General features: G+C 44.4%; 1 protein-coding gene across 1 annotated transcript; it reads right to left on the bottom strand.

The window, feature by feature from the left end:
- Positions 1 to 6,926: 6,926 nt before the first annotated feature.
- On the bottom strand, positions 6,927 to 10,933 carry LOC141021423 (cytochrome P450 98A1-like). Its single transcript, XM_073497278.1, has 3 exons — positions 9,946 to 10,933; positions 8,867 to 9,261; positions 6,927 to 7,710 (listed from the first exon to the last, which is right to left on the bottom strand). Exons 1-3 carry the CDS (start codon positions 10,433 to 10,435, stop codon positions 7,063 to 7,065), a joined length of 1,533 nt encoding a protein of 510 aa, XP_073353379.1. The 5' UTR covers positions 10,436 to 10,933; the 3' UTR covers positions 6,927 to 7,062.
- Between the last annotated feature and the right edge of the window lie 564 nt (positions 10,934 to 11,497).

Consider the following 11,497-nt stretch of genomic DNA (forward strand, 5'->3'; position numbering starts at 1 on the left):
GCGGCTACCTTGACTGTACTGATGTCCACAATTTTGCCCTACGTGTCGCGGGAGGCGATTGCTACGGTGAGGCCCGGGAGTGCTCCCATGGCACCGGTACCGGGCGCACTAGAGGTGCCGCTTGGGGTGCCGCCAGGTGGACGACCGGTGGTGCGCTCCACCGATGAGGTGGTGGGCTTTGGTGGGATCCCGGATCCGACTTCTTCCCATAGGCAGTCGAGCACACGTATTCAGGCCCAACCCGACGTAGATGACCTACAGATGGGGCGTGCCATGCGGACTGCCAAACTACGGGATATCGAGCACACTACAGGTATGTCAGTTAATACCAGTTTTTTCTGTTCTGCATTTTTCCGAACATGATATAGTGAACAGAGCCGATAAATTGGGCGTATCTTTGGGGGGTAATGGTCGCGAGGTGGCTACGTCAATTAATGAGTTGCTTGATTTAGAGGCTGATAGAACGATGCATATGCTTAAAAACATTGCGGCTGTTAAACCAATGGAAGAGAGTGAGATTAATGAGTTGGGTGTTCACGAGTTGCTGCGAGTATTCTTGACTCGGAGACCTTGGAGGAGGAGGAGCATGCGGCTCTTCTTCATCCAAACGAAGGGCCTAGTGACAACCCCAGTCATGCGAACTGTGGGATTGGGACTGATTAGCCCAAACGCACACGAAAGAAGAAGGTATACGACCTTTCTACTGTGCGTCGGAGTGCGAGAATCAAATTCAAGAAGAAATTTCATGACGATCCATGAAAGGGATATACTAGAATAGTAGAGGTCTTGCAGATTTGGCTAAGCGTAGGTTTTTGGCGGAGGCTTCCCGGGACTATAAGCTTGATCTTATTGCGTTGCTCGAGACAGGACGCGATAATTTCACCTTGCAGTTTCTGGCCACGATTTATGGTGGTCTAGACTTTGATTTGCACTGTTTGCCACATCGGGGAAGGTCTGGCGGGATCTTGCTCGGTGTCAACTGTGAATCTCTAGAGGTGGTGATGAAGGTGTTTATGGGTAAGTTTGCCATCAAGTTTCATGTGCGATCGAAAGTTGATGGTTTCAGATGGGCAATTGTGGTGGTGTATGGAGCGGCACAGCCAGAGCTCAAACTTGACTTCCTTGCAGATCTAGTAAGGATCTGTGGAGGGGATACCTTACCCATTTTAGTGAAGGAAATATGCCCTAGAGGCAATAATAAAGTATTATATATTTCCTTATATCATGATAAATGTTTATTATTCATGCTAGAATTGTATTAACCGGAAACATAATACATGTGTGAATACATAGACAAACAGAGTGTCACTAGTATGCCTCTACTTGACTAGCTCGTTAATCAAAGATGGTTATGTTTCCTAGCCATAGACATGAGTTGTCATTTGATTAACGAGATCACCTCATTAGGAGAATGACGTGACTGAATTGACCCATTCCGTTAGCTTAGCACCTAATCGTTTAGTATGTTGCTATTGCTTTCTTCATGACTTATACATGTTCCTATGACTATGAGATTATGCAACTCCCGTTTACCAGAGGAACACTTTGTGTGCTACCAAACGTCACAACGTAAATGGGTGATTATAAAGGTGCTCTACAGGTGTCTCCAAAGGTACTTGTTGGGTTGGCGTATTTCGAGATTAGGATTTGTCACTCCGATTGTCGGAGAGGTATCTCTGGGCCCACTCGGTAATGCACATCACTATAAGCCTTGCAAGCATTGTGACTAATGAGTTAGTTGCGGGATGATGTATTACGGAACGAGTAAAGAGACTTGCCGGTAACGAGATTGAACTAGGTATCGAGATACCGACGATCAAATCTCGGGCAAGTAACATACCGGTGACAAAGGGAACAACGTATGTTGTTATGCGGTCTGACCGATAAAGATCTTCGTAGAATATGTGGGAGCCAATATGGGTATCCAGGTCCCGCTATTGGTTATTGACCGGAGACGTGTCTCGGTCATGTCTACATAGTTCTCAAACCCGTAGGGTCCGCACGCTTAACGTTACGATGACAGTTTTATTGAGTTTTGATGTACCGAAGGAGTTCGGAGTCCCGGATGAGATCGGTGATATGACGAGGAGTCTCGAAATGGTCGAGACGTAAAGATCGATATATTGGACGACTATATTCGGACTTCGGAAAGGTTCCGAGTGATTCGGGTATTTTTTGGAGTACCGGAGAGTTACGAGAATTCGTATTGGGCCTTAATGGGCCATACGGGAAAGGAGAGAAAGGCCTCAAAAGGTGGCCGCGCCCCTCCCCATTATCTGGTCCGAATTGGACTAGGGAAGGGGGGCGCCCCCTTCCTTCTTTCTCCTTCTCCCTTCCCTTCTCCTATTCCAACAAGGAAAGGTGGAGTAGGACTCCCCCTTCTGGCGCGCCTCTCCTCCCTAGGCCGGCGGCCTCCCCCTTGCTCCTTTATATACGGGGGCAGGGGGCACCCCATGGACACACTTGATATACGATATTTTAGCCGTGTGCGGTGCCCCCCTCCACCATATTACACCTCGATAATACCGTTGCGGAGCTTAGGCGAAGCCCTGCGTCGGTGGAACATCATCATCGCCACCACGCCGTCATGCTGACGAAACTCTCCCTCAAGACTCGGCTGGATCGGAGTTCGAGGGACGTCATCGAGCTGAACGTGTGTAGAACTCGGAGGTGCCATACGTTCGGTACTTGATCGGTCGGATCGTGATGACGTACGACTACATCAACCGCGTTGTGATAACGCTTCCGCTGTCGGTCTACGAGGGTACGTGGACAACACTCTCCCCTCTCGTTGCTATGCATCACCATGATCTTGCGTGTGCGTAGGAATTTTTTTGAAATTACTACGTTCCCCAACATTTAGTGGGTGGAGACTTCAATATCAATAGAAGAAGAGAAGAAGAAAATAATGACAATTTCGATGGTAGATGGTCATTCATGTTTAATCCAATTATAGAAAGCATGGACCTGTGAGAGATTGAACTCACGGGTAGGCAATTCACTTGGGCTAATAATCTTCTGAATCCAACATATGTAAAGTTGGATAGAGTTCTCACGAGTGTTGAGTGGGAACAAAAATTCCCTTTCGTGACGGTGCAAGCGTTACTAAGAGGAATTTCTGACCGTACACCCCTGCTTGTTCACTCTGGTGAGGCAACTCACCAAGGAAACAAACATACCTTCTCCTTCGAAACATCATGGTTCGAGAGAGAAGGGTTGCTTTAGATGATAGTAAAGTAATGGGAGTCGGAGCAAAGGGGTGAGTCCAATGTCGAAAGATAGCAATTTAAGATTAGACACATTCGACAGTTTTTGAGCGGCTGGGCCAAGAACGATAGTGGTATTTATAAGCAGCAGAAAGAGAGACTGCTTAACATCATTAATGATCTTTATATAAAAGTTGAGAGTCACTCGTTAGACATTGATGAGCGAGTGGTTAAAAGAGAAGCCGAGGTCTGTTTGGCAAAGCTTCTTCGAGAAGAAGAGATCAAATGGGCGCTTAGGGCTAAAGTGTGTCGGGTGATTCAAGGGGATAATTATACACAATTTTTCCATATGCTTGCCAATGGGAAACATAGGAAAAAGAAAATCATTCAGCTTGAACAGTATGAAGGCACAATTGTCGGTCATGAGAACCTTAAGATGTATATTTCAAACTTCTATAAAAAATTGTTCGGGGCCCCAGTTGAGAACTGTGTCGCACTCAATGAGAGTGCAGTGGATAACATAACGCAACTGGGAGATGCTGAGAATGAGGTGCTCATGGCCCCGTTCTCTGAGAAGGAATTGTTTGAGGCGATTTCGCAAATGAAAAATAACAAAGCACCTGGTCCAGATGGCTTCCCAGTTGAGTTCTATAAGAGATGTTGGGATTTTATTAAGGGTGACTTGATGCCTATGTTCCATGATCTGTTTAATGGCCACTTGCAACTATTTAAATTGAACTTTGGAACAATCACGTTGTTACCAAAGAAGGAAGCGATTCGGATTGAGCAGTTCCGACCGATATGTCTGCTTAATGTAAGCTTCAATTTTTTTACTAAAGTTGGTACGAACCGTTTGACACAGATAGCTCAGTCTGTGGTTCAGCCGACTCAAATAGCCTTCATCCCTGGACGGCATATACTCGAGGGTGTGGTTGTCCTACATGAAACCTTACATGAAATCCATTCAAAGAAACTCGATGGAGTGGTCTTTAAAGTGGATTTCGAAAAGGCTTATGATAAAGTGAAGTGGTCATTTTTACAGCAAGCTTTGCGTATGAAAGGGTTCGATGCAACCTGGCGGAAGCAGGTCGAATCCTTTGTACAGGAAGGCAGCGTTGGAAGTAAGGTTAATGATGATATAGGCCATTACTTCCAAATGCAGAAAGGACTGAGGCAAGAAGATCCGATGTCTCGTATCCTTTTTAATGTTGGTCGTTCTTATCAAAAAAGCGAAAGAAGGCAGCCAGGTAGGGGGTCTTATCCCACATCTGGTGGACGGTGGGGTATCCATTCTACAATATGCAGATGACACCATTATCTTGATGGAACATGATCCAGCTAAGGCAAGGAATATGAAGTTAGTTTTGTGCCTTTTTGAACAAATGTCCGGGCTCAAAATTAATTTCAGCAAAACTGGATTATTCTGTTTTGGGCGTGCCAAAGATGAACATGATAGTTATAAACAGTTGTTTGGTTGCGAGCTAGGTTCTTTGCCATTTACCTATTTGGGCATCCAAATACACCATTGTAAACTCACTAATAAAGAGTGGAAATGTATTGAAGATCGATTTGAAAAGAAGTGGAGTTGGTGGAAGGGAAAGCCCTTATATTATGGGGGCGGTTGGTCCTTATCAACTCGGTAGTCATGAGCATGCCGATGTTCCTCCTATCCTTCTTTGAGGTACCTGTAGGGGTACAGAAAAGATTGGATTTTTATCAATCTTGGTTTTCCTAGTAGATTGACGAGAACAAAACCAAATATAGATATATGTCTTTCTTTTCGCAAAAATCAACAAGTGCGAGATGCTTTCGTGGTGGAAGAAATTGCACAATGACATCTGGTATGGATAGCTTTATTTTTGTTGGCAACATGCCGAGTTTGTCTCTATGCAAGGCTGGTTATAAATCTTTCTTGTCAAGTCTCAACTTTATTTGGTCTATGAAACGGATATTGATATATTATATATTAGTTCATTTTAAAATTACATTTTTTGTGACTATTACATTCATGTTTTCACTTCATTATTAATGTGGTTTTGTGGTTCAGAAGTTTGGTGCTATCTTATATGATGTGTATCCGAATATTCGAATTGTGATATTCTAGATTGTACACTTAGGCTTAACTTGCCCAGGCTCCACAAAAGTTCTGGTTCCGCCACTGCGCAAGTGTAATTTGATAGTTGATGCGCTGTAGAGTATGGTGTCGGAACAAATGTTGTGACGACTGCTTCTAGCTGCAACGCTTGCTCCTCTGGCCTCTTCTTGAAAGACGGCGCACAGCAGCGGGAGGCGCAGTGCACAGCTGAACCGAGTGGGCGGCTGTGCAGCACCGACGTGTCGCGGGACTGGGTGCCGACAGAAGTGGCTGGTGTCACGTAGAAGCGGTGCAGTGCCAGACGAAGGACCACAGCGTGGTGCGGTGGCACGGAGCGGGTTGGGCGGCTCAGCAACGGGGATTTAGAGGAGAATGACGATGGACTCGGTAGGGGATTCATTTTTTTCCTAAGGCAACTTGGTAGGGGATTCCTAAGAGGCTGACACGTTATTGGGCGGTTTGGGCTTTAGCGCCGGTGGTTGTGCCCTTGCCCTTGTCGTCTTTAACACAGAAGTACCGGTCGATGATGCAATATAGATCCAGTCGAATCTGCCCACTACCAAAGTTATTCGATCTGTCACTAGCTATGTGGGTCCGGGCAGTCAGTAGCGTGCGTGACATAGGTCCGGACGCCTGCAAACCTCCTACCTGTTTGCTTCTATTTTGTGAGAATTCAGACATTTGGACCGGTCCGCGGAGTTTGGAGGACAACGTTGGAGGGTTCAAACTGTCCGGACCGCGCAGTTACGACCAGTTTGACATACAACTTTGGAGATGCCCTAAGAGGACCTAAAATGTGAACACAGTGCCAAGTTTCATCAAGAAAACGATATTCAACCATCATTTACATGGATAGCATTAGGTAATAGGTGGACAAATACATTGTCTAATTTTTTTCATTAGTACAAATCAAAATCCTATACAAATACACACCAAAGTACATAATCAAAGTAGAACAAACACTACTGGAAATTCACTCTACGCCGAGTGCCAGAAACACTTGGCAAAGGCTTTGCCAATAATTGTTCTCGGCAAAGAGTACTCGGCGTACACCTCTCAAGAAAACTCAATTTCGTCGAGAACCATCCGTCGGGCACTGGGCAAACAGTTTTCCAAGAGCCAAGGGGGTTGCCACTTGGCGCGTCTTTGCCGAGAGCCATCAAGAAGTTTGAACAATCTCAAACTATAACTTTACGATTTCAAAGGAAAGTTAACACCCAGTTTACAATAACATGAGCTCAATCAAACACCTTTTTTCAAGGAGGGACAAATCCTCAACGGTGTAACAGTCCATGCCGCTCCTTCAAAAAACATTCCAAGCTGCTCACATCCAAGGATTTTTTTTTGACAAACCACCCGCTAACGACAAATTTCGCTGCCCCATGAGAAACCCATATACCGAGTAAAACAAATGGTAGAACTTTCAAAAAAAAAAAATTAAACTGTCGATGTGTAGTTAGATAGGCAGGAACTGAAACATATCACACCTAAATAGCGATGGTGTAGTGGTAACTAGGGTCTTCCATATCGAGTCCAACCATATATATAGGCCGCTGGTTTGGCCCTCGGTCATGCGGACCTAACCAGACAGTTTCTGAATATATTTAGTTCAATAATAATGTATATAAGTGGTACATAATTTTGAATTCAAAATTTGATTTAAATTTCGCCTGAAATTTGTCTGGTATTTCATGGTTACGTGGTAACCTGGAATCTCTGTCCCCCATGAGAAAAAAAATCATTCAGAATTCAAAACCTTGCTCACATCTCAACCGGGACCCTGTTGTACAACTCCTCCTTGTCCAGGCGCGGCTTGGCGACAGCCTGCAGCGGCGTGCTCATGAACGTGACGATTCCGGGGGACTCCATCATGTCAACATCCTCCGGCATGGTGCCTTCTGGCAGAGACCACTCGAAATGGTGCAGAAGGTGCCCGATCATGGAGGCCACGAGGTTGATTCCCAGCTGCGCACCAGGACACACCCTCCGGCCCGCGCCGAAGGGGAGCACCCTGAAGTCACCACCCTTGATGTCAATGCTCTCCTCCAGGAAACGCTCCGGCCTGTACTCCAGCGGGTTGCTCCACACATCGGGATTGCGAGCGATCGCCCACACATTCACCGTGACATCAGCGCCCTTTGGGATGTTGTAGTCGCCGACCTTGACGCTTGCGCTGGCCTTGTGGGGCAGCATGAGCGGCGTTGCCGGGTGCAACCGGAGGGACTCCTTGACGACGGCTAGCAAGTACGGCAGTTTTTGGAAGTCGGTCTCGGACATGACGCGGTCACGGCCGATGACACTGTCCAACTCCTCTTGCAGCTTCTTCTGCACCCTGGGATACCTGACCAGCTCTGCCATTGCCCACTCGACTGATATGACTGTTGTATCCATGCCAGTAGTGATGATGTCCTGAACACAAGGAACAAATCTTGGGGTGGTAAGCACTAAAGAAATCACAAGAGGGCCCCCTCAACGGATTATCAGGGTGCAACTTCAGTACATAGCAGATATGGTGTACTGCTTTGATGTTGATTTAGCAGTATGAACAAGTTTGACATGTGCAATATACGAATATACGAGGAGGCATCCAGGGACAAAGATTACACTGGTTTACCAGTATGAACAAGTTTAGCATTTGCAAGATAGGAATATAAAGAGGCACAGTCTGATTTTTTTTTGGCTAAATACTATTCCCTCCCTCTCATATTAACTGTCGCTCAGCCGAATGTACCTAGACGTATATCAGTGCTAAATCCATTCGTTTGAGCACAACAATTAACATGGGAAGGAGGAAATAGTTGGTGATGAATTAGTATTTAACAACAAAGCATTGGACGCGGATTTGGTAAACATGGTTCCACGCGCACCCCTTATGAATAGTAAATTCAAAAAATTAGAAAAAATCAAAAAAATCTGAACTTTTTTTAAAATATACATAGTTAACCGGTATACTCACGTATGAAGTTTCACGAAGAAATCACATCCATGGTATTCTTGGCAAAATTGACAAAATCGAAGCTATATTAAAAAACACTGTTTGATGAATAGTATGGTCCTAATTGTATTTTCTTCACTAAGAATACCATAGGTGTCAATAGATCACGAAACTTCACACGCGATTAGAATGGTTGACTAAGTGTCATACCCCGAAATTTCAAAAAAATAATTTTTTTTCTTATATTATTTTTGAATTTACTATTCACATGGGTGCGTGTGGAGCCATGTTCACTTTTGTATTTTTTGCAAAGCATTACCTTATTTATAACGAGAAAATAAACATGCATTTTCCAATCCCAGCATCTTACACCAACCTTGAGAGAGTGGCATATCACCAAACGTATAACTAGTAAATTTGGCTAAACTTTCCCTTCTCCCAAAAATCAATCAATGCAATAAAAAGGCAGGGAATTCAACATTTATGCAAATAATGGGAGCACTGCCAAGGCATTGATATTTTACTGTATTCCACATTAAAAATTAGCACGACAACTCATCTTATGACACTAAAATCAAAATGTACTGTATGAAGATATATTAATTAAATATAAAGGGGCATCCATCATACCCATAGAAGTCCGAAAACTGTGTCATCACTAAGGTCATACTGTTCTCTGAGAGTCAACAGTGCATGCACGAAATGATGCTTGCCACCACTTTCCTTAAGGGCCTTCGCATGCTCTTCTATGATCTTCTTGGTCAGGTGATCCCTTCTCTCATTGTGGGTCTTGTAAAGCTCCTCATTAAGTGGAAACAGCCATCTCAAGTACCAAACATATTCAGCAATAGAGAGAGATGCACCTATTTTTATCCCGTTGTTGACAATACTCTTGAACTCCTGCCCTTCTTCGTTAATGTCACCATTTGCATTCATGAACCGCTTCCCAAAAACTAGCCGTGTTATATTGTTGAAAGACACCATAGCAAGGTGACTCCTCACAACTAATGGCTTTCCTTCATTACCTAAAAACATTTGAACAATTAATTTACAACTCAACTCAATAGGATATTGCTATGAATCTTATACTATTTTGCTATGAACTTTGCAATTAGAATTGTGTTATTAACAAGGGTAAAAATAGTGTGCTACGACAAAATAGCGCATCCTTTAAAATCTGCTACTATAGCGAATCTATAACGCGCTATAGCGAACGATATATTGTACACTGATTTCATTTAGCAAATCTTGTTGTATTTTGTTGAATGAATCTTATAACATATTCTATGAATGTTGCAATTAGAATTATGGTATGAATCTTATAAAATGTTGCTATGAATGCTTTTTCTTGTCAGAATCAGTGTGTACAATGCTTTGGCATCCGGCCTTGGCACGACGCTTCGATGGATGGCTCGTATTGTTTGTGGTACTGAAATCGGATCCAAAACGTCACATAACAGTGCTCTTTTTCTTTTTCTTTTTCTTTTTTTGCGGGGTTCTTTTTCTTTTCGATGCAAGCTTGACACTAAGAAAGGTACACAACAGTTAAACATTTTGCTAATCCGGCAAACTCCCATCCCAACACGAGACTAACAGGAGAAAGCAATTCGTCAACCACTCGACGCATCAGTTTATTTGCAGCAGCAACAATAATGCATGGCATAAGTGAACATAAAAAAGGTGCGATCTCGGTTGCTTGCTTTGCTTACCGGGGCCGATGGCGGCGCGGTGGACAGACGCGACCATGGCAGTGACCTCGTCCTCCCGGATGGGGCGCAGCGCCTCGAGCCGCTTCTGTGTGAAGAGCTCGAGATTGCACAGCTTGCGCACCTTGATGTAGTGCGGGCCGTAGTCGGCCCAGACGAGGTCCTGGCCGTTGCGGCTGAAGCGCTGGGTGGAGCGGTTCCGGGTGCGGTTGGCGAGCTGCTGGTCGTGCTCCTTGAGCACTTCCTTGGCCAGCTCCGGCGTGGAGACGACGACGGTGAGGGAGGAGCCGAACCACACGGAGAAGATTGGCCCGTACCACTCCGCCCACTCCTGGAAGCAGCGGCACCGCACGTGCTTGATCTGGCGTAGGTTGCCCACCACCGGCCATGGGCACGGGCCCGGCGGGAGGCGCAGCCAGTCGAGTAGCGCCAGCAAGATCGGGATCGCCACCAGCGCCAGGACGATGGGGAGAAGCACCGAGGCCGCGTCCATGGTGGCTACCTATGAGTGACTGCTAGCTTTGTTCAGTTCTGTTATGGGTTGGGAGAAATGGTGGTAGGGCATGCACAAGGTACACTGTATGTGAGAGTAGAAACTAATGGGCATGAAACAGAGAACGAAAATATCCTTTTATAGGCCATTTGTGCTATCTTCTCATCTATCTACCTACCCCTTTAGCCAAACTGGTCGCGAGTATCTATAATGGACGTGACTATACAGCGGCGGGGCAGGTATCTATAATGGACGTGACTATCTATCTATCTTGTATCTATAAAATCATGACCTTAGTACCTACAACCGGCAAAAAAAAGTAGCTTAGAGTTTTAACTCTCAAACTTGATACTTGCGACCGAGAAAATAAAAAATTTCATATGCAAAATCGAAGTTTTAACGATTAAAACTTAAAGCTTCATGTGCATTCGTGCGGGATTCAACTACTTCGCGTGCCCCTGTGAAGTTCCGCCCCATGCATACATTAGTAAATAAATAAAAACCAGGCTGGCAGCACATGCATGCGAAGCATCATGAAAAAGTAGAAAAACAGGAGCGTATGTAGACATTTATGTATCTCAAGTAGGAACAAAAAAGAGCAGTATGCGCTAGCACCATGCTAGAGATCATTACTATTCACAGATGCCATATTACAACTACTCCCTCCGTTCCAAATTACTCGTCGAACTAAAACCACGACGAGTAATTTGAAGCGGAGGGAGTCGTAAATTTGAAATTAATTAGTTACGAGATTACAAGTACTTAGTTTTCAGATTAAAACATGCTTAGTCGTGAGATTGCAAAGTGTTTAGTTGACAAAAGTTTAAACATGTTTAGTTGCCAAATGTACTCAATTGGAAATAAAAGCTTAATTAGTTGTTACATTCCAAGGTATTTACTTGTCAATTTAAACGAATTAGTTTCCAAACCGCACATGTGTGTACTGCCAAAATGTTAGAAAAATGTTTCCTTTGTTGCCAGGTTAAAATTTTGTAATCCTAGATTACAAGTTGTTTAATAGGAATTGTAAAAAGAAAAGTCCTATAATAATCTGACACGCAT

The sequence above is a fragment of the Aegilops tauschii genome, chromosome 4 (genome assembly GCF_002575655.3).
Source record: "Aegilops tauschii subsp. strangulata cultivar AL8/78 chromosome 4, Aet v6.0, whole genome shotgun sequence".
In the NCBI taxonomy this organism is placed as follows: Eukaryota; Viridiplantae; Streptophyta; class Magnoliopsida; order Poales; family Poaceae; genus Aegilops; species Aegilops tauschii.

Bases quoted from the DNA above. Each gene is read 5' to 3' on its own strand.
- LOC141021423 (XM_073497278.1), bottom strand. From the start codon at position 10,435: ATGGACGCGGCCTCGGTGCTTCTCCCCATCGTCCTGGCGCTGGTGGCG. The intron at 9,262-9,945 runs GTAAGCAAAGCA...AAATGTTTTTAG, and splicing joins CCGCGCCGCCATCGGCCCCG to GTAATGAAGGAAAGCCATTA. The intron at 7,711-8,866 runs GTATGATGGATG...CCTTGTGTTCAG, and splicing joins CAGTTTTCGGACTTCTATGG to GACATCATCACTACTGGCAT.